The sequence below is a fragment of the Salvelinus alpinus genome, chromosome 3 (assembly GCF_045679555.1).
Source record: "Salvelinus alpinus chromosome 3, SLU_Salpinus.1, whole genome shotgun sequence".
Taxonomy (NCBI): Eukaryota; Metazoa; Chordata; class Actinopteri; order Salmoniformes; family Salmonidae; genus Salvelinus; species Salvelinus alpinus.
Window position 1 is genome coordinate 32575154 of NC_092088.1, and position 26300 is coordinate 32601453.

Here is a 26300-nt window from a genome sequence, read left to right on the forward strand (position 1 = left end):
GCTGTTAGAGCACTATGGTGATCAATGCTGAGCTGTAGTCAATGAATAGCATTCTCACATAGGTGTTCCTTTTGTCCAGGTGGGAAAGGGCAGTGTGGCGTGGAATAAAGATTGCATTATCTGTGGATCTGTTGGGGCGGTATGCAAATTGGAGTGGGTCTAGTGTTTCTGGGATAATGGTGTTGATGTTAGGTACTCTACCTCAGGCAAAGGATACCTCGAGACTTCTTTGACATCGCGCACCAGCAGTTATTGACAAGACACACATCCCCGCCCCTCGTCTTATTTATTTATTTTTTATTTTATTTCACCTTTATTTAACCAGGTAGGCTAGTTGAGAACAAGTTCTCATTTGCAACTGCGACCTGGCCAAGATAAAGCATAGCAGTGTGAACAGACAACAACACAGAGTTACACATGGAGTAAACAATAAACAAGTCAATAACATGGTAGAAAAAAAGAGAATCTATATACAATGTGTGCAAAAGGCATGAGGAGGTAGGCAATAAATCGAATAATTACAATTTAGCAGATTAACACTGGAGTGATAAATCATCAGATGATCATGTGCAAGTAGAGATGCTGGTGTGCAAAAGAGCAGAAAAGTAAATAAATAAAAGCAGTATGGGGGGTGAGGTAGGTAAATTGGGTGGGCTATATACCGATGGACTATGTACAGCTGCAGCGATCGGTTAGCTGCTCGGATAGCAGATGTTTAAAGTTGTTGAGGGAGATAAGTCTCCAACTTCAGAGATTTTTGCAATTCGTTCCAGTCGCAGGCAGCAGAGAACTGGAAGGAAAGGCGTCCAAATTAGGTTTTGGCTTTAGGGATGATCAGTGAGATACACCTGCTGGAGCGCGTGCTACGGGTGGGTGTAGCCATCGTGACCAGTGAACTGAGATAAGGCGGCACTTTACCTAGCATAGCCTTGTAGATGACCTGGAGCCAGTGGGTCTGACGACGAACATGTAGCGAGGGCCAGCCGACTAGGGCATACAGGTCGCAGTGGTGGGTCGTATAAGGTGCTTTAGTAACAAATCGGATGGCACTGTGATAAACTGCATCCAGTTTGCTGAGTAGAGTATTGGAAGCTATTTTGTAGATGACATCGCCGAAGTCGAGGATCGGTAGGATAGTCAGTTTTACTAGGGTAAGTTTGGCGGCGTGAGTGAAGGAGGCTTTGTTGCGAAATAGAAAGCCGACTCTAGATTTGATTTTGGATTGGAGATGTTTGATATGAGTCTGGAAGGAGAGTTTGCAGTCTAGCTGCAAACCAGACGTACTGTAGCTACTCTGTCCTGGCGATACACAGAAAAACCAGCCAGCTCTATATTATCTGTGTCTTCGTTCAGCCACGACTCAGTGAAACATAAGATATTACAGTTTTCAATGTCCCGTTGGTAGGATAGTCTCTGATTGCACGTTGGCCAATAGAACCAATGGTAATGGCGATTTACTCACTCACCTACAAATCCTAACAAGGCATCCCGACATTCTCCCTCGGTATCTCTGTCTTTTCTTCATGCGAATGGTGGGGATTTAGACCTGTTCTCCGGAAAGCAGTATATCCTTCACATCGGACTCATTAAAGAAAAAATCTTCATCCAGTTCAAGGTGTGTAATTGCTGGTTTGATGTCCAGAAGCTCTTTTCGGTCATATGAGACGGTAGCAGCAACTTTATGTACATAATAAGTTACAATGCGAAAAAACTAAAATAGCAGAGTTGGTTAGGAGCCCGTAAAACGGCAGCCATCCCATCCGTCGCCATTATTACACACAATGCCCCATAAAGACAAAGCGAGAACAGGTTTTTAAAATATATGGCAAGACTTGACAATGGCTGTCTAGCAATGATCAACAACCAACTTGACAGAGCTTGAAGAATGTTTTAAAGAATAATGTGCAAATATTGTACAATCAAGGTGTGCAAATCTCTTGGAGACTTACCCAACTGTAATCGCTGCCAAAGGTGATTCTAACATGTATTGACTCATGGGCGTGAATACTTATTTAAATTTGATATTTCTGTATTTTATTTTCAACACATTTGAAAAAAATATATAAGTTTTCACTTTGTCATTATGGGGTATTGTGAGTCCATTTTGAATCCAGGCTGTAACACACCAAAATGTGTAAATAAGTGAAGAGGTATGAATACTTTCTGAAGGCACTGTATGTTAGTCAGTCCATGTCTTTATAGCACTACTAACCTTCAAACTCTGCCATGCTCCCCTCTCCACCTGTGTACCTTAATCTCAGCTGAATGACCAGCAGACATTTGTGCGGACTGTTCTTCCTAAGACTTGACAAAGAAAAAACATGAAATTAAGTTCATGCATGATCTTCGCACCACTATTTCATGTAACATATTTGAGAATGCTAAGATAACCATCATACAACAACCTACCCTGATTGCTTAGTTGGACTTATTCTCCAAAAAACATTATTTTGTCAAATTCCAAGTCATAAAACAAATACAAATTTGTCCTCACTTTTCTTGCGGCTTACATATGTCCTACTCACCAGCATTAATGTGTAGATCCGAGCCTCCCGGGTGGCTCAGTGGTCTAAGGCACTGCATCGCAGTGCTAGCTGTGCCACCAGAGACTCTGGGTTCGAGCCCAGGCTCTGTCGCAGCCGGCTGCGACCGGGAGGACCATGGGGCGATGCATCATCTGGGTTAGGGAGGGTTTGGCCGGTAGGGATATACTTCTCATCGTGCTGACCAGGTCACTAGGTGTTTCCTCCGACACATTGGTGTGGCTGGCTTCTGGGTTGGATGCGTGCTGTGTTAAGAAGCAGTGCGGGTTGGGTTGTGTTTCAGAGGATGCATGGCTCTCGACCTTCGTCTCTCCCGAGCCCGTACGGGAGTTGTAGCAATGAGACAAGACAGTAACTACTAACAATTGGATACCATGAAATTGGGGAGAAAAAGGGGGTAAAATAAATAAAAAATTGTAGATCCCTTACTGCTGGCTATGCAAATTAACAGGATTCAAATATTGAACATTAGTTACCACAAAGTGACAAGTTGTAAAAGTAGACCTTTAAATTTACGGATAGCTCCTTGCATCTTGCTGGAGGAATGCCTTTTCCAGTGCAGTCACTGGAGGACAGCTTCTGTAGCTGCTGTTGTTGGAATAGTTCAGATACATGTCTAATCAGCCTTTCTTTCATATAGGGTGCATTCGGAAAGTATTCAGACCACTTCGCTTTTGTTACGTTACAACCTTATTCTAAAATGTATTTAAATTTTTTTAAATCAATCTACACAAAGCACAAACAGGTTTAGACATTTTTGCAAATGTATAAAAAAACTAAACCGAAATACCTTTTTTACATAAGCGTTTGTGCGTTTGCTATGAGACTCAAAATTGAGCTCATGTGCATCCTGTTTCCAATCATCATCCTTGAGATGTTTCTACAACTTGATTGGAGTCCACCTGTGGTAAATTCAATTGATTGGACATGATTGGGAAATGCACACATCCACAGTATCTATCCACATCAAAGATCCTGGAGAGAACTGTACATGAGCAAATGTATGAATATGTTAACAAAGGGTCTAATGTATGATTTTCAGTCGGGTTTTAGAAAAACACACTCCACTGATTCATGTCTACTTTACTTGACTGACTTCATCAGGAAAGAGATTGATGAGGGTAATCTGTGTGGAATGGTACTGCTTGACCTACAGAAGGCCTTTGATACAGTTAACCACTGTCTCCTAATCTCCAAACTGGAGGCACTGGGGTTAAGCAGTATCCTTCCAGGCTGGGTAAAGTCCTATTTATCAGGAAGGGAGCAAGTAGCAGAGGTTAATGGTTCACTGTCTGAGGCAAAACCAATGAGTTGTGGCGTTCCGCAGGGGAGCGTGCTTGGGCCTCTGCTGTTTTTATTGTATATTAATGATATGAAAGATGCTTGTTCTTGCCGTTTTTTTTCTTTATGCGGATGACTCTACACTTCTGGTGTCTCACAAAAGTAAAACTATGTTGGAGAGCATACTTAGCACAGAGCTTACTAACATTAGCAAATGGCTTGGAGATAATAAGCTATCTCTGCACAATTATTTTTGGATCCAGACCTAAATTGTGTAGGTTGTCTGAAATCAGAGTGGAGTTAGGGTGTGATGTGTTGACTACTAAAACCTCTGTTAGCTACTTGGGATGTATCCTTGATGGTAGCTTGGGAGGTGTGAGCATGGCCAATAAGGTGCTAGGGAAGGTTAATGCCAGGATTAAGTTTTTGGCAAGAAAGTCCAAGCTGCTTGATAAGGACTCCATGAAAGTGCTAGCTACTGCCCTCATTCAATGCCATTTTGACTATGCTAGTAGTTCCTAATTTGGGGGCTTATCTAAACTTAAGGGGAAGCTCCAGATAGCCCAGAATAAGTTGATCAGGGTAGTTTTGAAGATGAGTCCACGTACTCACATAGGTAGGAGCTGCTTTCAGGAACTAAATTGGCTGCCTGTTGAGGCTAGGGTGTCCCAGATTAGACTAGGTTTTGTTTACAGGAGTATTTATGGTCCTGCGCCCAGATATTTAAGTGATTACTTGCCTCGTGTTAGGGATGCACACAATCACAGCACCAGATCAGGTGTTGCTGATGTGTGCTTATACAGGTTCAGGAGTAATGCTGGGAAAGGTACTTTCTTGTATACTGGAGCCTAAGAATGGAATGAGTTGCCTCTGTATATAAAAACAACGTCCTCTCTGGACAGCTTTAAAAATAAAGTAAAAATATGTTTGATGTCCTCTGTGCCCATATGAATAACCCCTATGATGTAACTGGAATGATGAGATAAATGTTCTTCTTTTTATGTTTTTGTTTTATTATTTCACTGCCATACTGTGTTTGATCTTGTATAGCCATCTTGTCTCAAGAGGACCACACTGTGTTCTTGGGTACCTTCAATGCTTCTGAAATGTTTTGGTTCCCCAGATGTGTGCCTCGACACGATCCTGTCTTGGAGGTCTACGGACAATTCCTTCGATCTCATGGGTTGGTTTTTGCTCTAACATGCACTGTCAACTGTTGGACCTTATATAGACAGGTGTGTGCCTTTCCAAATCATGTCCAATCAATTGAATTTACCAGAGGTGGACTACAATCAAGTTGTAGAAACATCTCAAAGATGATCAATGGAAACAGGATGCACCTGAGCTCAATTTCGAGTCTCATAGCAAAGAATCTGAATGCTTATGTAAATAACGTATTTCTTTTTTTTTCTATTTATAAATTTGCAAAAAATGTCTAAAAACCTGTTTTCACTTAGTCATTATATGGGGTATTGTGTGTAAAAAATATATTAAATCCATTTTAGAATAAGGCTGTTACAAAATGTGGAAAAAGTCAAGGGGTCTGAATACTTTCCGAAAGCACTGTAACATGATCATGTTATGATCAAGTCTGGTTCATACTTGGGAGCAATTTCTAAATGCCTGAAGGTACCACGTTCATCTGTACAAACAATAGTACGCAAGTATAAAAACCATGGGACCACGCAGCCATCATACCGCTCCTAGAGATGCACGTACTTTGGTGCAAAAAGTGCAAATCCATCCCACAACATAAACTTTTTAAAAACCTGCATAAATATATACATTGTGCTTCCATCTCCTTGTGAAGATGCTGGAGGAAACAGGTACAAAAGTATCTATATCCACAGTAAAATGAGTCCTATATCAACATAATCTGAAAGACTGCTCAGCAAGGAAGAAGCCACTGCTCAAAAACCGCCATAAAAGTTTGGCGGTTTGCAACTGCACATGGGGACAATGATCGTACTTTTTGGAGAAATGTCCTCTGGTCTGAACAAAAATAGAGCTGTTTGGCCATAATGACCATAGTTATGTTTGGAGGAAAAAGGGGGAGGCTTGCAAACCGAAGAACACCATCCCAACCGTGAAGCACGGGGGTGGCAGCATCATGTTGTGGGGGTGCTTTGCTGCAAGAGGGACTGGTGCACTTCACAAAATAGATGGCATCACGAGGTAGAAAAATTATGTGTATATATTGAAGCAACATCTCAAGACAGCAGTCAGGAAGTTAAAGTTTGGTCGCAAATGGGTCTTCCAAATGGACAATGACCCCAAGCATACTTCCAAAGTTGTGGCAAAATGGTTTAAGGACAACAAAGTCAAGGTATTGGAGTGGCCATCACAAAGCCCTGATCTCAATCCTATAGAAAATTTGTGGGCAGAACTGAAAAAGCATGTGCGAACAAGGAGGCCTATAAACCTGACTCAGTTACACCAGCTCTGTCAGTAGGAATGGGCCAAAATTCACTCAACTTATTGTGGGAAGCTTGTGGAAGGCTACCCAAAATCTTTGACCCAAGTTAAACAATTTAAAGGCAATGCTACCAAATACTAATTGACTGTATGTAAACTTCTGACCCACTGGGAATGTGATGAAAGAAATAAAAGCTGAAATAAATCACTCTCAACTATTATTCTGACATTTCACATTCTTAAAATAAAGTGGTGATCCTAACTGACCTAAGACAGGGAATTTTTACCCGGATTAAATGTCAGGAATTGTGAAAAACTGAGTTTAAAGGTATTTGGCTTAGGTGTATGTAAACATCCGACATCAACTGTACATATAATATGAGTAATGTAAGATATGTAAACATTATTAAAGTGCCATCATTTAAATTGGAGGCATTATTTAAAGCCAGATGGTCCCACCTCATCTTGCCTCCTCCCGACTACCTTCCATTTTTGAAGACATTTATTATAATTCTATTCCCATGCATTTGATTGGCTGATGAGTTTGTGCTGGTGTTTCTTTAAAATACACTTCCTGTCCCATCGACATCCCGGCAATTCTTTGAAAAAACACTTTATTTCAAAGTTGTGCCTGGTCGTCACTAGTTACCACAGCCACAAAGACATACACCTCACCTTTTTCTACAGTTTTTCTTCTTAAAATGTGATATTAAACCTAACCATAACATTAACCACACTGCTAAACTTACACCTAACCCTAACTTTCATTTTATTTATTTATTACGATATAGCCAATTTTGACTTTGTGGCTGTGGTAACTAGTGGAAACGGTTGTGCCTGTTGTTTACACTCGTATCTGCCCTCTCATTGGCTAGAATGGTCCCACCTCATCTTGCCTCCTCCTGACTGCCTTCCATTTTTGAAGACATTTATTATAATTGTTAGAGTGGCCACTAGAGTATCTGGTCAATATAATGGCTCTTCTGTGAACTAGTGTGTCACTCCCAATGACTCAATATGGTAGCTCCAGCAGAGACGAAAGAGGACATGAGACATTTCCCTGGCTCCTTTTTTTCTGGTTCATTTAAAAGTAGACCCAGCTGCTATCACATTGGTATCTACTGGAACTGTGACTATTTTTAGTGGGGCTTGCAAAGCAAAAGTCCCCATTGTACATCTTTGACGTACTTCTTGTTGTGGGGCTTGGCAAAGCAAAAGCCCTGACTTAAATCTTCAACATACTTCTGACTTTTTATTATTATTAAGCACGGTACTCGTCTTACAGCATTTAAGCTAGAAACGCCGATCAAACTTTTAAACGTGCAGACTGGCCAGGACAACTGTGTAACTTTTTGATACCTTTTATACTATTAAAGTTATTTTACTTGTCCTTTTTTTCCCCTCAACATTCTAAATCTGCCCATTGTGAGGTCATCACTTCCAACGTTCCATTCACTGTAACTGCAACAATGCAACTTTTGACACAAATCAGCTACTTTGAACACTTTGTTAACAACTTATACAAAAAGTTAGAGCATATGAAATCTTCCTCTACTTTTCTGCTTTTCAAATCTAACCGTGGAACAAAATGTATTATTCGGATAAAAGTTTCAACTGTTTTCGTAACCGCATTAACAACACTCTGTAACTTTTTATAAAAAGCAGACATTTTTACCACTTCCCCAACAAGTTAGACAAACAGTGAGAGGGTATGACATCTTCGTCTACTTCTCTGCTATTCAATTCTGTTTGCGGAACTATCTGCTACGTGTATAACGATACAGCTGTTTCAGTAACTGCAATAATACATTAACACATTTCCCCCCAACTTTTTCCAAACGACTGCCGTTTTGACAACTCCCCCAACAAGTCAGACAAAAACTTGGAGCGTATGAAATCTTCCTCTACTTCTCTGCTTTTCAAAACTGAAAATATTAGGAATAGATTCAACCAATCAATAGATAGAGCTGTTTAAGTAACTCATCAACTGCTGTCTTTTGCATTAAGTCATGTCAGAAGCTAGAAGATTCATTACTGACCATAGTTAGTGACCACAAACATTCAACTACTGACCACATAACTATTGGCCACAACTATTGACCACAGCTACTGCACACAACTACTGACCACAAGTACACAACTGCTGACCACAGCTAGTGACCACAACCACACAACTCCTGACAACAACACATTTACTGACCACCACCCACTTTAATTATAACTATGCTGTACTGTGGTTTGTTGAGATTCAAGACAAATTTCCCAAAAGGGATACACAATAAAGAAGAATTACGAATATAGTAATCTATCAAAGTAATGAGACCAATTATTTTACTAAATTTAACTTTGACTATTTGTAACTCCTTTGCTTTATATTGTAAAGTCAAACTTTTTCTTTCCATTACCACAAAAATACTTTTAAAGAACTAATGCAAGCCCCACAACTTTAGTTGTAAAGTTACCATCTAGTTTCAATTGTGAAAGGCCTGTGTAAAACGTCTTCATTCATCCACCATCTTTGGCTCTAGTTGCACAGATCTGCAATTATTCGCTCAAAGTCGGTATCGGTAATTCTACATAAAATATATCTGCCTCACATACTCTTTTTTGACGATTGGCTGAAGAAAAAAAATCTGTAGCTATCATGTCAAATCGAAAGGCAGACGATCTCAAACCCAGGACCTGGCCCATGAAAGAGTGTGGACACTGCCACATACTTTTGGGAAAGACAGCATACTATGAACAGCATTTCATAACCATGTACTGCAACGTCAGAATGAAGTTCACAAAATGCAAGGGAGTATGTGGACACAGGCGAAGACCAAGACAGAGAGGAAACAATCAAATCACATGAAATTGTATTGGTTGCATACACATATTTAGCAAATGTTATTGTGGGTGTAGCGAATGCTTGTGTTCCTAGCTCCAACAGTGCAGTAATATCTAGCAATACAAAACAATACACACAAATCTAAAAAGTAAAATAATGGAATTAAGAAAAATGTAAATATTAGGACTAGCAATGTCAGAGTCCGGAGTGGAGTGTGTGTATGTATATATACAGTGGGGAGAACAAGTATTTGATACACTGACAATTTTGCAGGTTTTCCTACTTACAAAGCATGTAGAGGTCTGTAATTTTTATCATAGGTACACTTCAACTGTGAGAGACGGAATCTAAAACAAAAATCCAGAAAATCACATTGTATGATTTTTAAGTAATTAATTTGCATTTTATTGCATGACATAAGTATTTGATACATCAGAAAAGCAGAACTGAATATTTGGTACAGAAACCTTAGTTTGCAATTACAGAGATCATACGTTTCCTGTAGTTCTTGACCAGGTTTGCACACACTGCAGCAGGGATTTTGGCCCACTCCTCCATACAGACCTTCTCCAGATCCTTCAGGTTTCGGGGCTGTCGCTGGGCAATACGGACTTTCGGCTCCCTCCAAAGATTTTCTATTGGGTTCAGGTCTGGAGACTGGCTAGGCCACTCCAGGACCTTGAGATGCTTCTTACGGAGCCACTCCTTAGTTGCCCTGGCTGTGTGTTTCGGGTCGTTGTCATGCTGGAAGACCCAGCCACGACCCATCTTCAATGCTCTTACTGAGGGAAGGAGGTTGTTGGTCAAGATCTCGCGATACATGGCCCCATACATCCTCCCCTCAATACGGTGCAGTCGTCCTGTCCCCTTTGCAGAAAAGCATCCCCAAAGAATGATGTTTCCACCTCCATGCTTCACGGTTGGGATGGTGTTCTTGGGGTTGTACTCATCCTTCTATTCCTCCAAACACGGCGAGTGGAGTTTAGAGCAAAAAGCTCTATTTTTGTCTCATCAGACCACATGACCTTCTCCCATTCCTCCTCTGGATCATCCAGATGGTCATTGGCAAACTTCAGACGGGCCTGGACATGCGCTGGCTTGAGCAGGGGGACCTTGCGTGCGCTGCAGGATTTTAATCCATGACGGCGTAGTGTGTTACTAATGGTTTTCTTTGAGACTGTGGTCCCAGCTCTCTTCAGGTCATTGACCAGGTCCTGCCGTGTAGTTCTGGGCTGATCCCTCACATTCCTCATGATCATTGATGCCCCACGAGGTGAGATCTTGCATGGAGCCCCAGACCGAGGGTGATTGACCGTCATCTTGAACTTCTTCCATTTTCTAATAATTGTGCCAACAGTTGTTGCCTTCTCACCAAGCTGCTTGGCTATTGTCCTGTAGCCCATCCCAGCCTTGTACAGGTCTACAATTTATCCCTGATGTCCTTACACAGCTCTCTGGTCTTGGCCATTGTGGAGAGGTTGGAGTCTGTTTGATTGAGTGTGTGGACAGGTGTCTTTTATACAGGTAACGAGTTCAAACAGGTGCAGTTAATACAGGTAATGAGTGGAGAACAGGAGGGCTTCTTAAAGAAAAACTAACAGGTCTGTGAGAGCCGGAATTCTTACTGGTTGGTAGGTGATCAAATACTTATGTCATGCAATAAAATGCAAATTAATTACTTAAAAATCATACAATGTGATTTTCTGGATTTTTGTTTTAGATTCCGTCTCTCACAGTTGAAGTGTACCTATGATAAAAATGACAGACCTCTACATGCTTTGTAAGTAGGAAAACCTGCAAAATCGGCAGTGTATCAAATACTTGTTCTCCCCACTGTATATATATATATATATATATATATATATATATATATAGTGCATTTGGAAAGTATTCAGACCCCTTGACTTTTTCCACATGTTGTTACGTTGCAGCCTCATTCTAAAATTGAATTAAATTCATTGTTTTCCTCATCAGTCTACACACAATACCCCATAATGACAAAGCAACAACATTTTTGCAAATGTATAAAAAACATAAAACATAAATACCTTATTTACATAAGTATGCAGACCCCTTGCTATGAGACTCGAAATTGAGCTCAGGTGCATCCTGTTTCTATTGATCATCCTGGAGATGTTTCTACAACTTGATTGGAGTCAACCTATGGTAAATGCAATTGATTGGACATGATTTGGAAAGGTACACACCTGTCTATATAAGGTCCCACAGTTGACAACGCATGTCAGAGCAAAAACCAAGCCAGAAGGCCAGCATCCCGGAGTTGCCTCCTCACTGTTGACGTTGAGACGGGTGTTTTGCGGGTACTATTTAATGAAGCTGCCTGTTGAGGACTTGTGAGGCATCTGTTTCTCAAACTAGACACTCGAATGTACTTGTCCTCTTACTCAGTTGTGCACCGGGGCCTCCCACAGCTCTTTATATTCTGGTTAGAGCCAGTTTGCGCTGCTCTGTGAAGGGAGTAGTACACAGCGTTGTACGAGATCTTCAGTTTCTTGGCAATTTCTCGCATGGAATAGCCTAAGCACACAGCCAAGACAATGCAGGAGTGGCTTCAGGACAAGTCTCTGAATGTCCTTGAGTGGGCCAGCCAGAGCTCGGACTTAAACCTGATCAAACATCGCTGTAGAGACCTGGAAATAGCTGTGCAGCAACACTCCCCATCCAACTTGACAGAGCTTGAGAGGATCTGCAGAGAAGAATGGGAGAAACCCCCCCAAATACAGGTGTGCCAAGCTTGTAGCGTCATACCCAAGAAGACTGGAGGCTGTAATCACTGCCAAAGCCTCCAGTCAAAACAAAGTACTGAGTAAAGGGTCTGAATACTTATGTACATGCAATATTTCAGTTTTTTATTTTTAATAAGTTAAATTACCATGTCTGGAGTAAAGTAGCTGGCATAAAAGAAAGCTACAGCAAAGTTGATACTGTGAGATTTAAAAACGTTTAAAACTATGACTAGAGAGAGATTATTTTTAAGTCATGTTAAAAACAAATCTGAGCGGTAGATCTCAGCTTGCATTTTGACTCAAGGTGATCTTCACTCAGAAAATAGTTGGTTAACACCATCGTTTCCCTTTACTGTGGAAATTGTGATCGAATCAGCACAATATTAGACACTTTCAATGCAACATACCGATCCAAAACGAACTATGCAAGAGATGGACTAGGCAGAATGCATCGGAGTAGGATTCTATTGCATTGACACGCACTACTCAGCCCATACTCTACACAGATCGGTGCAGCATAAACAATCAGAATTGCAGTAGGCCTATATGCAAATAGACCATTGCCAAATATGGATCTGTGCCATTTACTTTGAACTGGACTGTGTTTACGACATGAGCAGTCGTGAGTAGATGCGCTTCTTTCCAGATCAAAGCGAGAGTTGCCACATGTGCACATTTTGTTCATATCCTTTGCTAGCTGGTGAGTTATTAGCCCAGTTATAGATCATTTGTAGTAAGTAATAGGGGAGTGAATGCTTCCTACAAGAGCAGAAAACTTATACGTTTCTAAACATCTTTGAAAAGGGAGCCAGGTAAAGAGCTTTTTTTTGTCTTAAAGGGGCAGTGTTGTATTTTGAGACATGCTTGAATAAGCTTAGCCAATAGGCAGAGGGTAGCATCATTTATCTGATTCTCTGTAATAACGGTATCAGAATAATAATGCATTTTATTTTGTAAAGTGGTTTCTTGCATCAAACAACACAACAACATTTTCAGTCACCTTGTCTGAAGGACAAGTGGATAAAACAGGTTAATAAACAGGTTTTTTATTTCAATAGTCTCATGGAATGTAGGCCAAAGTGAACACCACACATTGGCTGATACTGTAGACTGAATGATAGAACAGCTATTTCCGTGTTAAAATGTTATGGGATGCATTTTCTCCAATGTTTTTGATGGTAGGCATTCATTATGATCGAATAGCCACAGTAGCCTATATAGCCACTGTTAAAACTGTAGAAGCAGGTACAGCCTGTTTTCACAGTAAACGTGCACTGGAATTTGCACAGAATTTTCACAATGTTCAAGTTTGCGCTCAGCAGGCCTGAAATTTGCTCAGTCCTGAAAAAAATTAGAGGGAACATTGGTTGGCAATTTCGTTTTTTCTAGCTAGCTAAACTGTGCAGCCAGCATTTTGTCTAAATCAATCCTATAACATACCTGTCACGTTCGTCATAATGATTGGACCAAGATGCAGCGTGGTATGTTTCCATCCCTTTTATTAGGAAGAGAGAACTCAAAGGGAAAAACAATAAAGCAAACAAACGAAACGTGAAGCTATAATAATGCTCACAGGCAACTATACATAGACAAGATCCCACAAAGCACAATGGGGAAATGGCTACCTAAATATGATCCCCAATCAGAGACAACGATAAACAGCTGCCTCTGATTGGGAACCACACCAGGCCAACATAGACATACAATTCCCCTAGGTAACCCACCCTTAATCACACCCCGACCTAACCAACATAGAGAAAAAACAGCTCTCTATGGTCAGGGCGTAACAATAACGAAACGGTTGGATAAACAAATAATTTGTGAAATCACTGTGTACTGCAGTAGATGACATGGGGTTAGTTTAGGATACTCAAACAATATGACAGAAGCAGCTTCACTTTGATTGGCTTTTGCGTGGAATTCTATTTGTGTTTGAGTTGCTTCATGTAGCAGAAAAATTGCTTGAGATTATGTCACATGCAACCTGCAACTATAACAAAAATTGTGTGCAAGTTGTGTTGTGTAACTGCAGCCTTGGGCTCCAGTTCATTGATGCTCTACTTAGAAATATGACAAAAGAGAGCATTCTTGTGTTTTGAAATGTACGTTTAATCAAAGTGATGTACTCATCCTCAACAATAACCATAGGTAAATTCTGATGCATTATATCTGAGTTTTTCCTGTATATTTTTTTAATGCAGTTTGTAAACTGCTGTTAACACAAGTGCAGTTGGAAACCAAAAAAGGTTTCAAACCAGTGTCTGTCTCTTTCTGTCAATTCACATCGCTCACTACCTGCCACTACTTTATCACCAAAATCTCCCATCATGGGATTTTCTTCCGAACAGCATGCACAACAGCATTTTAGTGGTAGCCTATCCAGCACAGTGTTACTGTTAAGCTGCTTAACCTGTTGAGGACAAGGGGGTGCTGTTTTCACTTTTGGAGAAAATCGTATGATTTTTAAACGGCCTCGTACTCAATTCTTGCTCGTACAATATGCATATTATTATTACTATTGGATAGAAAACAGTCTCTAGTTTCTAAAAACGTTTGAATTATTTCTCTAAGTGAAACAGAACTCCTTTTACAGACCATTTCCTAACCGGAAGTGAGATTTCCAAAAGCGAACTCTCTCTTCAGGAGCTTGTCTATAAAAGGGCATGTCTCGGCTCATTGAAGAACCTTTTTAAAGGTGAATATGATCTCTGGCTTCGATTTTCTTTGATACATGTCACAATATCATCTTAAAGTATGTTTTTTCAATATAGTTTAATTATATTATTGAAATTTATTCTGGACTTTAGACGTGATGCGTGATGCGACGCAAGAATTGGTTCAAGAACGAGAGGCTAGCAATGCTAGCTAATGGTGCTTGCTAATTCTGAGGGAAATCGTTCGTTATGGATCCAAATAAAGTCGGTTCTGAACAAAGGACCCCTTGGAGAACATTCTGATGGAAGATCCACAAAGATAAGGACCCAATTTGGGATGCTTTTTCATATATATCTGTCGAACTGTGCTATGCTACCGTTTGACTAGAAGCAATGCTGCTGTGTGCTAGCTATTGTAGTAAGCTAATATAACGATATATTGTGTTTTCGCTGTAAAACACTTCAAAAATCGGAAATATTGGCTCTGTTCACAAGATCTTATTCTTTCATTAGCTATCCACCATATATTGTTCTGAAATGTTTTATGATGTGTAATTAGTAGTTGACGTTGGTGTCTGTATTTTCTCTGGCTACTGCCGTGCGATTTCTGACTGTAGCTGTGATGGTGGCTATGATGGTAGCAGTAATGTAAAACTGATTTATAGCTAAAATATGCAAATTTTTCGAACAAAACATAGATTTATTGTGTAACATGTTATAGGACTGTCATCTGAGGGAGTTTTTTCTAGGTTATTTAGGTTGGTTCTAGGTTGGTTCTAGGTTAGTTAGGTTAGCTACTTGCATGCTACCGTTGCTGTGAAAAACTGTCTGTCTGTCTTTTGTATTTGGTGGTGAACTAACATAAATATATGTGGTGTTTTCGCTGTAAAACACTTCAACAATCGGAAATATTGTCTGTATTCACAAGATATTTGTCTTTCATTAGCTATCCACCATATATTTGTCTGAAATGTTTTATGATGTGTAATTAGGTAGTTGGTGTCTGTATTTACTCTGGCTACTCCCGTGCGATTTCTGACTGTAGCTATGATGGTAGCAGTAATGTAAAACTGATTTATAGCTAAAATATGCAATTTTTTGGAACAAAACATAGATTTATTGTGTAACATGTTATAGGACTGTCATCTGAGGTAGTTTTTTCTAGGTTATTTAGGTTGGTTCTAGGTTAGTTAGGTTGGCTTGTGCATGCTACCTGCAGCCTACTTGTGCTGTGAAAAATGTCTGTCTGTCTTTTTTTATTTGGTGGTGACCTAACATAAATATATGTGGTGTTTTCTCTGTAAAACATTTAAAAAATCGGACATGTTGGCTGGATTGACAAGATGTTTATCTTTCAAATGCTGTATTGGACTTGTTAATGTGTGAAAGTTAAATATTTCAATTTTGTTTTTTGAATTTGCCGCTCTGCCTTTTCAATGGAATGTGGGAGGAGTGCCGCTAGCGGCACCCGTGGCCTCAATTAAGCTGTCTACCAGGTTATCATAAAGTCGCATTGCTGAAATTTGCATGAGGTTGGATCTTATCAATGGGATACCAACATATTCAAATGATGATAATGATTGACATTTTCATTAAAAACGTTCTTTTGAGGAATTTATTCATACTGATTCATCTTTCCACAAGATATAGTCTAGGGTTACAAATCTAGGGTTGCTACCCAAGCCGGCTGGTCATTCGTTCTATCGGTTCGGTTGCAAGAGTCGTTCAGTCTTTTTGTTCTGTATCTATGGACGCGACCCAGTCATTCGTTCTAAATGTTCAATTACCATACTGGCTGGCAACGTTCTTATCCTTTGCTTGCTAGCTAGCCAATTACAGCTAACAGTCACGTCCACCAGAATAACAGCAAAGTAGCTGCACTTGCATTTGTTTAGGCTGTTTTCTAGTGGCTTTACTTGGATACATCCATAACAATGAGCTAATGAGGCGCTGTTGTTCAGAGCAGGAGCTAGTCAATAAACACAGCTAACACAATCACTTCAAACTGAAACTGGAAAAATTGAAAACTAGCTGCACTTCATTTCGTTTTACCTTTTTTCAATTGACATTTATTTGTATACATCCATAAAAATTATGCCTGGCGGAGCTGAGAAACTCTGTCTGCCCAACTTCCAACACGTTATTTACTATGGGACAGCTGGAGATTTGGGACAATTTGAATATTGAAACAATGTTGCAAATGTGAGAGAGGCAGAGAGCAAGGTTTATACAAATCTCCGCTCTTGAAAACAAAATGTTAGTCTAAAAGAAATGTCAGATAATGTCTAGATGCTTTTTATAGTGGAGATCAAGTTTATAAATTGCTTGGCTGGGCTGATGAGAGAGTGGATTGAGCAGTCAGATGGAACAAAGTAAATAGGCATTTTAAAGTCATAGATTTAGGTAACTTGTGGAATAGACACCGGCTGGAATGCGGTTTTAACCAATCAGCATTCAAATTTCACAGCACGGTGTAAACAAATGTCTGTGTGCCTAACAGAAGTTTTATGCAACATCACTTTGATTAAACCTTCACTTTGAAAATACTGCTTCTTCCTCTCTACTCCGAGCACCTTTCCTTCGCCACTACCCTGGCTCTCTGCAATTATTACAATGTAACAATAGTATAACGGCCAATACTGGCTTTGGAACATTGATGGGTTTGCCACTATAATCCAGTGGCTGCTTGATTACAAATGATTTAACATGGCTGCAAAATAATTGAGCCTTGTCATGGGTGGAATGAACAGGATGAAAATTACCATAGTTATTGACAACATTCACAATGTAGCAAAAGGGGTGCCGTTTAAAGCAGTGTTAACAGTTCAATAAAAATGATTACACACATTTTATTTGCACCCTGTGACTGTGCGTACAAAGAGCTGGATTATCTGGACAACAGAATCTCATCAAGCAGTGACGAGGCACCTGTAAGACGTGAATGCAGCTCAAAGACAGTGAATCAGTGTACAAGAGCCAGGGACACAAAGCTCTAACCCAGAGCAATATACTGTACAGTAGGCCTACTTTATCTGAGGATCATGAAAGCTGAAGGTGGGGCTTTGTATTAAACTCGGTATGGCCTCTCTCCCTCTGCAGGAGACACAGGGGAAAGCTACAGACGCAATTCTCTGAGAGCTGGAACCTGAGGGAGTGCGGAATCAACTCCTCTGTGCGGATGTCTAAATCCTGCCCCAGGCCTCAGTGCGGCCTGCAGCTTCAAAAGGTGAGATAAAGAACCAGCCTTTCTTATTGTATTCTACTTTGACGTTTATATACAGTTGAAGTCGGACGTTTACATACACCTTAGCCAAAAACCTTTAAACTCCGTTTTTCAAACTTCCTGACATTTAATCAGAGTAAAAATTCCCTGTCTTAGGTCAGTTAGGATCACCACTTAATTTTAAGAATGTGAAATATCAGAATAATAGTAGAGAGAATGATTTATTTCAGCTTTTATTACTTTCATCACATTCCCAGTGGGTCAGAAGTTTACACTCAATTAGTATTTCAAATCAAATCAAATCAAATCAAATTTTATTAGTCACATACACATGGTTAGCAGATGTTAATGCGAGTGTAGCGAAATGCTTGTGCTTCTAGTTCTGACAATGCAGTAATAACCAACAAGTAATCTAACCTAACAATTCCACAACTACTACCTTACACACACACACAAGTGTAAAGGGATAAAGAATATGTACATAAAGATATATGAATGAGTGGTGGTACAGAACGGCATGGCAGATGCAGTAGATGGTATAGAGTACGGTATATACATATGAGATGAGTACTGTAGGGTATGTAAACATAAAGTGGCATAGTTTAAAGTGGCTAGTGGTACATGTATTACATAAAGATGGCAAGATGCAGTAGATGATATAGAGTACAGTATATACATATGAGATGGGTAATGTAGGGTATGTAAACATTATATTATGTGGCATTGTTTAAAGTGGCTAGTGGTACATTTTTACATAATTTCCATCAATTCCCATTTTTAAAGTGGCTGGAGTTGAGTCAGTATGTTGGCAGCGGCCGCTAAATGTTAGTGGTGGCTGTTTAACAGTCTGATGGCCTTGAGATAGAAGCTGTTTTTCAGTCTCTCGGTCCCTGCTTTGATGCACCTGTACTGACCTCGCCTTCTGGATGATAGCGGGGTGAACAGGCAGTGGCTTGGGTGGTTGTTGTCCTTGATGATCTTTATGGCCTTCCTGTGACATCGGGTGGTGTAGGTGTCCTGGAGGGCAGGTAGTTTGCCCCCGGTGATGCGTTCTGCAGACCTCACTACCCTCTGGAGAGCCTTACGGTTGTGGGCGGAGCAGTTGCCGTACCAGGCGGTGATACAGCCCGACAGGATGCTCTCGATTGTGCATCTGTAGAAGTTTGTGAGTGCTTTTGGTGACAAGCCGAATTTCTTCAGCCTCCTGAGGTTGAAGATGCGCTGCTGCGCCTTCTTCACAACGCTGTCTGTGTGGGTGGACCAATTCAGTTTGTCCGTGATGTGTACACCGAGGAACTTAAAACTTTCCACCTTCTCCACTACTGACCCGTCGATGTGGATAGGGGGGTGCTCCCTCTGCTGTTTCCTGAAGTCCACAATCATCTCCTTTGTTTTGTTGACGTTGAGTGTGAGGTTATTTTCCTGACACCACACTCCGAGGGCCCTCACCTCCTCCCTGTAGGCCGTCTCGTCGTTGTTGGTAATCAAGCCTACCACTGTAGTGTCATCCGCAAACTTGATGATTGAGTTGGAGGCGTGCATGGCCACGCAGTCGTGGGTGAACAGGGAGTACAGGAGAGGGCTCAGAACGCACCCTTGTGGGGCCCCAGTGTTGAGAATCAGCGGGGTGGAGATGTTGTTACCTACCCTCACCACCTGGGGGCGGCCCGTCAGGAAGTCCAGGACCCAGTTGCACAGGGCGGGGTCGAGACCCAGGGTCTCGAGCTTGATGACGAGTTTGGAGGGTACTATGGTGTTAAATGCTGAGCTGTAATCGATGAACAGCATTCTCACATGGGTATTCCTCTTGTCCAGATGGGTTAGGGCAGTGTGCAGTGTGGTTGCGATTGCGTCGTCTGTGGACCTATTGGGTCGGTAAGCAAATTGGAGTGGGTCTAGGGTGTCCGGTAGGGTGGAGGTGATATGGTCCTTGACTAGTCTCTCAAAGCACTTCATGATGACGGAAGTGAGTGCTACGGGGCGGTAGTCGTTTAGCTCAGTTACCTTAGCTTTCTTGGGAACAGGAACAATGGTGGCCCTCTTGAAGCATGTGGGAACAGCAGACTGGGATAAGGATTGATTGAATATGTCCGTAAACACACCAGCCAGCTGGTCTGCGCATGCTCTGAGGACGCGGCTGGGAATGCCGTCTGGGCCTGCAGCCTTGCGAGGGTTAACACGTTTAAATGTTTTACTCACCTCGGCTGCAGTGAAGGAGAGCCCGCAGGTTTTGGTAGGGGGCCGTGTCAGTGGCACTGTATTGTCCTCAAAGCGGGCAAAAAAGTTGTTTAGCCTGTCTGGGAGCAAGACATCCTGGTCCGCGACGGGGCTGGTTTTCTTTTTGTAATCCGTGATTGACTGTAGACCCTGCCACATACCTCTTGTGTCTGAGCTGTTGAATTGCGACTCGATTTTGTCTCTGTACTGGGACTTAGCCTGTTTGATTGCCTTGCGGAGAGAATAGCTACACTGTTTGTATTCGGTCATGCTTCCGGTCACCTTGCCCTGGTTAAAAGCAGTGGTTCGCGCTTTCAGTTTCACGCGAATGCTGCCGTCAATCCACGGTTTCTGGTTTGGGAATGTTTTAATCGTTGCTGTGGGTACGACATCGTCAATGCACTTCCTAATGAACTCGCTCACCGAATCAGCATATTCGTCAATATTGTTGTTGGACGCAATGCGGAACATATTCCAATCCGCGTGATCGAAGCAGTCTTGAAGCGTGGATTCAGATTGGTCGGACCAGCGTTGAACAGACCTGAGCGCGGGATCTTGTTGTTTGAGTTTCTGTTTGTAGGCTGGAATCAACAAAATGGAGTCGTGGTCAGCTTTTCCGAAAGGGGGGCGGGGGAGGGCCTTATATGCGTCGCGGAAATTAGTATAACAATGATCTAGGGTTTTTCCAGCCCTGGTAGCACAATCGATATGCTGATAGAATTTAGGGAGTTTTGTTTTTAGATTAGCCTTGTTAAAATCCCCAGCTACGATGAATGCAGCCTCAGGGTGTGTGGTTTCCAGTTTACAAAGAGTCAGATAAAGTTCGTTCAGGGCCATCGATGTGTCTGCTTGGGGGGGAATATATACGGCTGTGATTATGATTGAAGAGAATTCCCTTGGTAGATAATGCGGTCGACATTTGATTGTGAGGAGTTCTAGATCAGGTGAACAGAATGACTTGAGTTCCTGTGTGTTGTTATGATGATCACACCACGTCTCGTTAATCATAAGGCATACCCCCCCGCCCCTCTTCTTACCGGAAAGATGTTTGTTTCTGTCGGCGCGATGCATGAAGAAACCAGCTGGCTGCACCGACTCCGTTAGCGTCTCTTGAGTTAGCCATGTTTCCGTGAAGCAGAGCACGTTGCAATCCCTGATGTCTCTCTGGAATGCTACCCGTGCTCGGATTTCGTCAACCTTATTGTCAAGAGACTGGACATTGGCGAGTAGTATGCTAGGGAGTGGAGCGCGATGTGCCCGTCTCCGAAGCCTGACCACGAGACCGCCTCGTTTGCCCCTTTTTCGGCGTCGCACAGGGTCGCCGGCTGGGATCAGATCCATTGTATTGGGTGGAAGGCAAAACACTGGATCCGTTTCGGGAAAGTCATATTCCTGGTAGGAACGATGATGAGTTGACGTTAATCGTATATTCAGTAGTTCCTCCCGACTGTATGTAATGAAACCTAAGATTACCTGGGGTACCGATGTAAGAAATAACACATAAAAAAACAAAATACTGCATATTTTCCAAGGAACGCGAAGCGAGGCGGCCATCTCTTTTCGGCGCCGGAAGTCATTGCCTTTAAATTGTTTAACATGGGTCAAACATTTTGGGTAGCCTTCCACAAGCTTCCCACAATAAGTTGGGTGAATTTTGACCCATTCCTCCTGACAGAGCTGGTGTAACTGAGTCAGGTTTGTAGGCCTCCATTCTCGCACACACTTTTTCAGTTCTGCCCACAGATTTTCTATAGAATTGAGGTCAGGGCTTTGTGATGGCCACTCCAAGACCTTGATTTTGTTGTCCTTAAGCCACAACTTTGAAAGTATGCTTGGGGTCATTGTCCATTTGGAAGACCCATTTGCGACCAAGCTTTAACTTCCTGACTGATGTCTTGAGATGTTGCTTCAATATATCCACATAATTTTCCTACCTCGTGATGCCATCTATTTTGTGAAGTGCACCAGTCCCTCTTGCAGCAAAGCACCCCCACAACATGATGCTGCCACCCCCGTGCTTCACGGTTGGGATGGTGTTCTTCGGCTTGCAAGCATCCCCCTTTTTCCTCCAAACAAACCGATGGTCATTATGGCCAAACAGTTCTATTTTTGTTTCATCAAACCAGAGGACATTTTTCCAAAAAGTACGATCTTTGTCCCCATGTGCAGTTGCAAACCGTAGTCGGGCTTTTTTATGGCGGTTTTGGAGCAGTGGCTTCTTCCTTGCTGAGCAACCTTTCAGGTTATTTTTTAAAAATATATATTTTACCTTTATTTAACTAGGCAAGTCAGTTAAGAACAAATTCTTATTTTCAATGATGGCCTAGGAACAGTGGGTTAACTGCCTTGTTCAGGGGCAGAACGGTTATGTTGATATAGGACTCGTTTTACTGTGGATATAGATACTTCTGTACCCATTTCCTCCAGCATCTTCACAAGGTCCTTTGCTGTTGTTCTGGGATTGATTTGCACTTTTCGCACAAAAGTACGTTCATTTCTAGGAGACAGAACGCGTCTCCTTCCTAAGCCGTATGACGGCTGCGTGGTCCCATGGTGTTTATACTTGCGTACTATTGTTTGTACAGATGAACGCGGTACCTTCAGGCATTTGGAAATTGCTCCCAAGGATGAACCAGACTTGTGGAGGTCTACAATTTTTTTCTGAGGTCTTGGCTGATTCCTTTTGATTTTCCCATGATGTCAAGCAAAGAGGCACTGAGTTTGAAGGTAGGCCTTGAAATACATCCACAGGTACACCTCTAATTGACTCAAATGATGTCAATTAGCCTATCAGAAGCTTCTAAAGCCATGACATCATTTTCTGGAATTTTCCAAGCTGTTTAAAGGCACAGTCAACTTAGTGTATGTAAACGTCTGACCCACTGGAATTGTTATACAGTGAATTATAAGTGACCTAATCTGTCTGTAAACAATTGTTGGAAAAATGACTTGTGTCATGCACAATGTAGATGTTTTAACCGACTTGCCAAAACTATAGTTTGTTAACAAGAAATTTGTGAAGTGGTTGAAAAACGTGTTTTATTGACTCCAACCTAAGTGTATGTAAACTTCCGACTTCAACTGTATATATACGATAAGTACACTCTTTGAAAAAACATCTTGAGAGGTTCTTTGTCAGGGGTGAGGGGGATATGTGTAACCATTTTCACCAAAGTGTTATTTGCATATCAGGAAGGGTTCTTTACTACTGTGATGGTTATGAATAACCATCCTGTTTTTCCTCTCTTCACCATGTTTTTCTTTTATGCCATGAAATGCTGCTCATTAGGCCTGTTTCCTCTTATTTATAGACTGTGTGGAGATACACTGAGTGTAAAAAAACATTAGGAACACCTTATCTTTCCATGACACAGGTTGACCAGGTGAATCAAGGTGAAAGCTGTGATCCCTTATTGATTTCACTTGTTAAAGCCTCCATTTCATTCAGTGTATATGAAGGGGAATAGACAGGTTAAGGAAGGATTTTTAAGCCTTGAGACAATTGAGACATGTATTGTGTACGTGTGCCATTCAGAGGTTGAATGGGCAAGACAAAATATTGATGTGCCTTTGAATGGGTATGGTAGTAGATGCTAGGCACATCGGTTTGAATGTGTCAAGAACTGAAACGCTGCTGGGGTTTTCATGCTGAACAGTTTCCTGTGTGTTTCAAGAATGGTCCACCACCCAAAGGACATTCAGCCAACTTGGCACAACTGTGGGATGCATTGGAGTCAACATGGGCCAGCATCCCTGTGGAACGCTTTCGACACCTTGTAGAGTCCAAGCCCTGACAGTTCCTCAAAAGGTTGCAAGTTCAAATCCCCACACAGCAAATTTGTAAGTGTTAAAATCTTGGCTCTCAGGTACATTTACATTTTACATTTAAGTCATTTAGCAGACGCTCTTATCCAGAGCGACTTACAAGTTGGTGCATTCACCTTATGATGTCCAGTGGAACAACCACTTTACAATAGTGCATCTAACTCTTTTAAGGGGGAGGGGGGGGTTAGAAGGATTACTTTATCCTATCCTAGGTATTCCTTAAAGAGGTGGGGTTTCAGGTGTCTCCGGAAGGTGGTGATTGATTCCGCTGACCTGGCGTCGTGGGGGAGTTTGTTCCACCATTGGGGTGCCAGAGCAGCGAACAGTTTTGACTGGGCTGAGCGGGAGCTGTACTTCCTCAGAGGTAGGGAGGCGAGCAGGCCAGAGGTGGATGAACGCAGTGCCCTTGTTTGGGTGTAGGGCCTGATCAGAGCCTGAAGGTACGGAGGTGCCGTTCCCCTCACAGCTCCGTAGGCAAGCACCATGGTCTTGTAGCGGATGCGAGCTTCAACTGGAAGCCAGTGGAGAGAGCGGAGGAGCGGGGTGACGTGAGAGAACTTGGGAAGGTTGAACACCAGACGGGCTGCGGCGTTCTGGATGAGTTGTAGGGGTTTAATCGCACAGGCAGGGAGCCCAGCCAACAGCGAGTTGCAGTAATCCAGACGGGAGATGACAAGTGCCTGGATTAGGACCTGCGCCGCTTCCTGTGTGAGGCAGGGTCGTACGCAGTCGTACTGCGAATGTTGTAGAGCATGAACCTACAGGAACGGGTCACCGCCTTGATGTTGGTTGAGAACGACAGGGTGTTGTCCAGGATCACGCCAAGGTTCTTAGCGCTCTGGGAGGAGGACACAATGGAGTTGTCAACCGTGATGGCAAGATCATGGAACGGGCAGTCCTTCCCCGGGAGGAAGAGCAGCTCCGTCTTGCCGAGGTTCAGCTTGAGGTGGTGATCTGTCATCCACACTGATATGTCTGCCAGACATGCAGAGATGCGATTCGCCACCTGGTTATCAGAAGGGGGAAAGGAGAAGATTAATTTTGTGTCGTCTGCATAGCAATGATAGGAGAGACCATGTGAGGATATGACAGAGCCAAGTGACTTGGTGTATAGCGAGAATAGGAGAGGGCCTAGAACAGAGCCCTGGGGGACACCAGTGGTGAGAGGACGTGGTGCGGAGACAGATTCTCGCCACGCCACCTGGTAGGAGCGACCTGTCAGGTAGGACGCAATCCAAGCGTGGGCCGCGCCGGAGATGCCCAACTCGGAGAGGGTGGAGAGGAGGATCTGATGGTTCACAGTATCAAAGGCAGCCGATAGGTCTAGAAGGATGAGAGCAGAGGAGAGAGAGTTAGCTTTAGCAGTGCGGAGCGCCTCCGTGACACAGAGAAGAGCAGTCTCAGTTGAATGACTAGTCTTGAAACCTGACTGATTTGGATCAAGAAGGTCATTCTGAGAGAGATAGTAGGAGAGCTGGCCAAGGACGGCACGTTCAAGAGTTTTGGAGAGAAAAGAAAGAAGGGATACTGGTCTGTAGTTGTTGACATCAGAGGGATCGAGTGTAGGTTTTTTCAGAAGGGGTGCAACTCTCGCTCTCTTGAAGGCGGAAGGGACGTAGCCAGCGGTCAAGGATGAGTTGATGAGCGAGGTGAGGTAAGGGAGAAGGTCTCCGGAAATGGTCTGGAGAAGAGAGGAGGGGATAGGGTCAAGCGGGCAGGTTGTTGGGCGGCCGGCCGTCACAAGATGCGAGATTTCATCTGGAGAGAGAGGGGTGAAAGAGGTCAAAGCACAGGGTAGGACAGTGTGAGCAGAACCAGCGGTGTCGTTTGACTTAGCAAACGAGGATCGGATGTCGTCGACCTTCTTTTCAAAATGGTTGACGAAGTCATCCGCAGAGAGGGAGGAGGGGGGGGAGGGGGAGGAGGATTCAGGAGGGAGGAGAAGGTGGCAAAGAGCTTCCTAGGGTTAGAGGCAGATGCTTGGAATTTAGAGTGGTAGAAAGTGGCTTTAGCAGCAGAGACAGAAGAGGAGAATGTAGAGAGGAGGGAGTGAAAGGATGCCAGGTCCGCAGGGAGGCGAGTTTTCCTCCATTTCCGCTCGGCTGCCCGGAGCCCTGTTCTGTGAGCTCGCAATGAGTCGTCGAGCCACGGAGCAGGAGGGGAGGACCGAGCCGGCCTGGAGGATAGGGGACATAGAGAGTCAAAGGATGTAGAAAGGGAGGAGAGGAGGGTTGAGGAGGCAGAATCAGGAGATAGGTTGGAGAAGGTTTGAGCAGAGGGAAGAGATGATAGGATGGAAGAGGAGAGAGTAGCGGGGGAGAGAGAGCGAAGGTTGGGACGGTGCGATACCATCCGAGTAGGGGCAGTGTGGGAAGTGTTGGATGAGAGCGAGAGGGAAAAGGATACAAGGTAGTGGTCAGAGACTTGGAGGGGAGTTGCAATGAGATTAGTGGAAGAACAGCATCTAGTAAAGATGAGGTCAAGCGTATTGCCTGCCTTGTGAGTAGGGGGGGAAGGTGAGAGGGTGAGGTCAAAAGAGGAGAGGAGTGGAAAGAAGGAGGCAGA

The 26300-nt window shown here is 42.7% G+C and overlaps 1 protein-coding gene across 1 annotated transcript in view; it reads left to right on the forward strand.

The window, feature by feature from the left end:
• nrg3b (neuregulin 3b) overlaps positions 1–26300 on the forward strand; it is a 432713-nt gene that overhangs the window by 371048 nt on the left and 35365 nt on the right. Inside the window, exon 6 of the mRNA XM_071391067.1 lies at positions 17570–17696. Coding sequence (XP_071247168.1) covers positions 17570–17696 — 127 coding nt within the window. The remainder of the gene's footprint in view (positions 1–17569; positions 17697–26300) is intronic.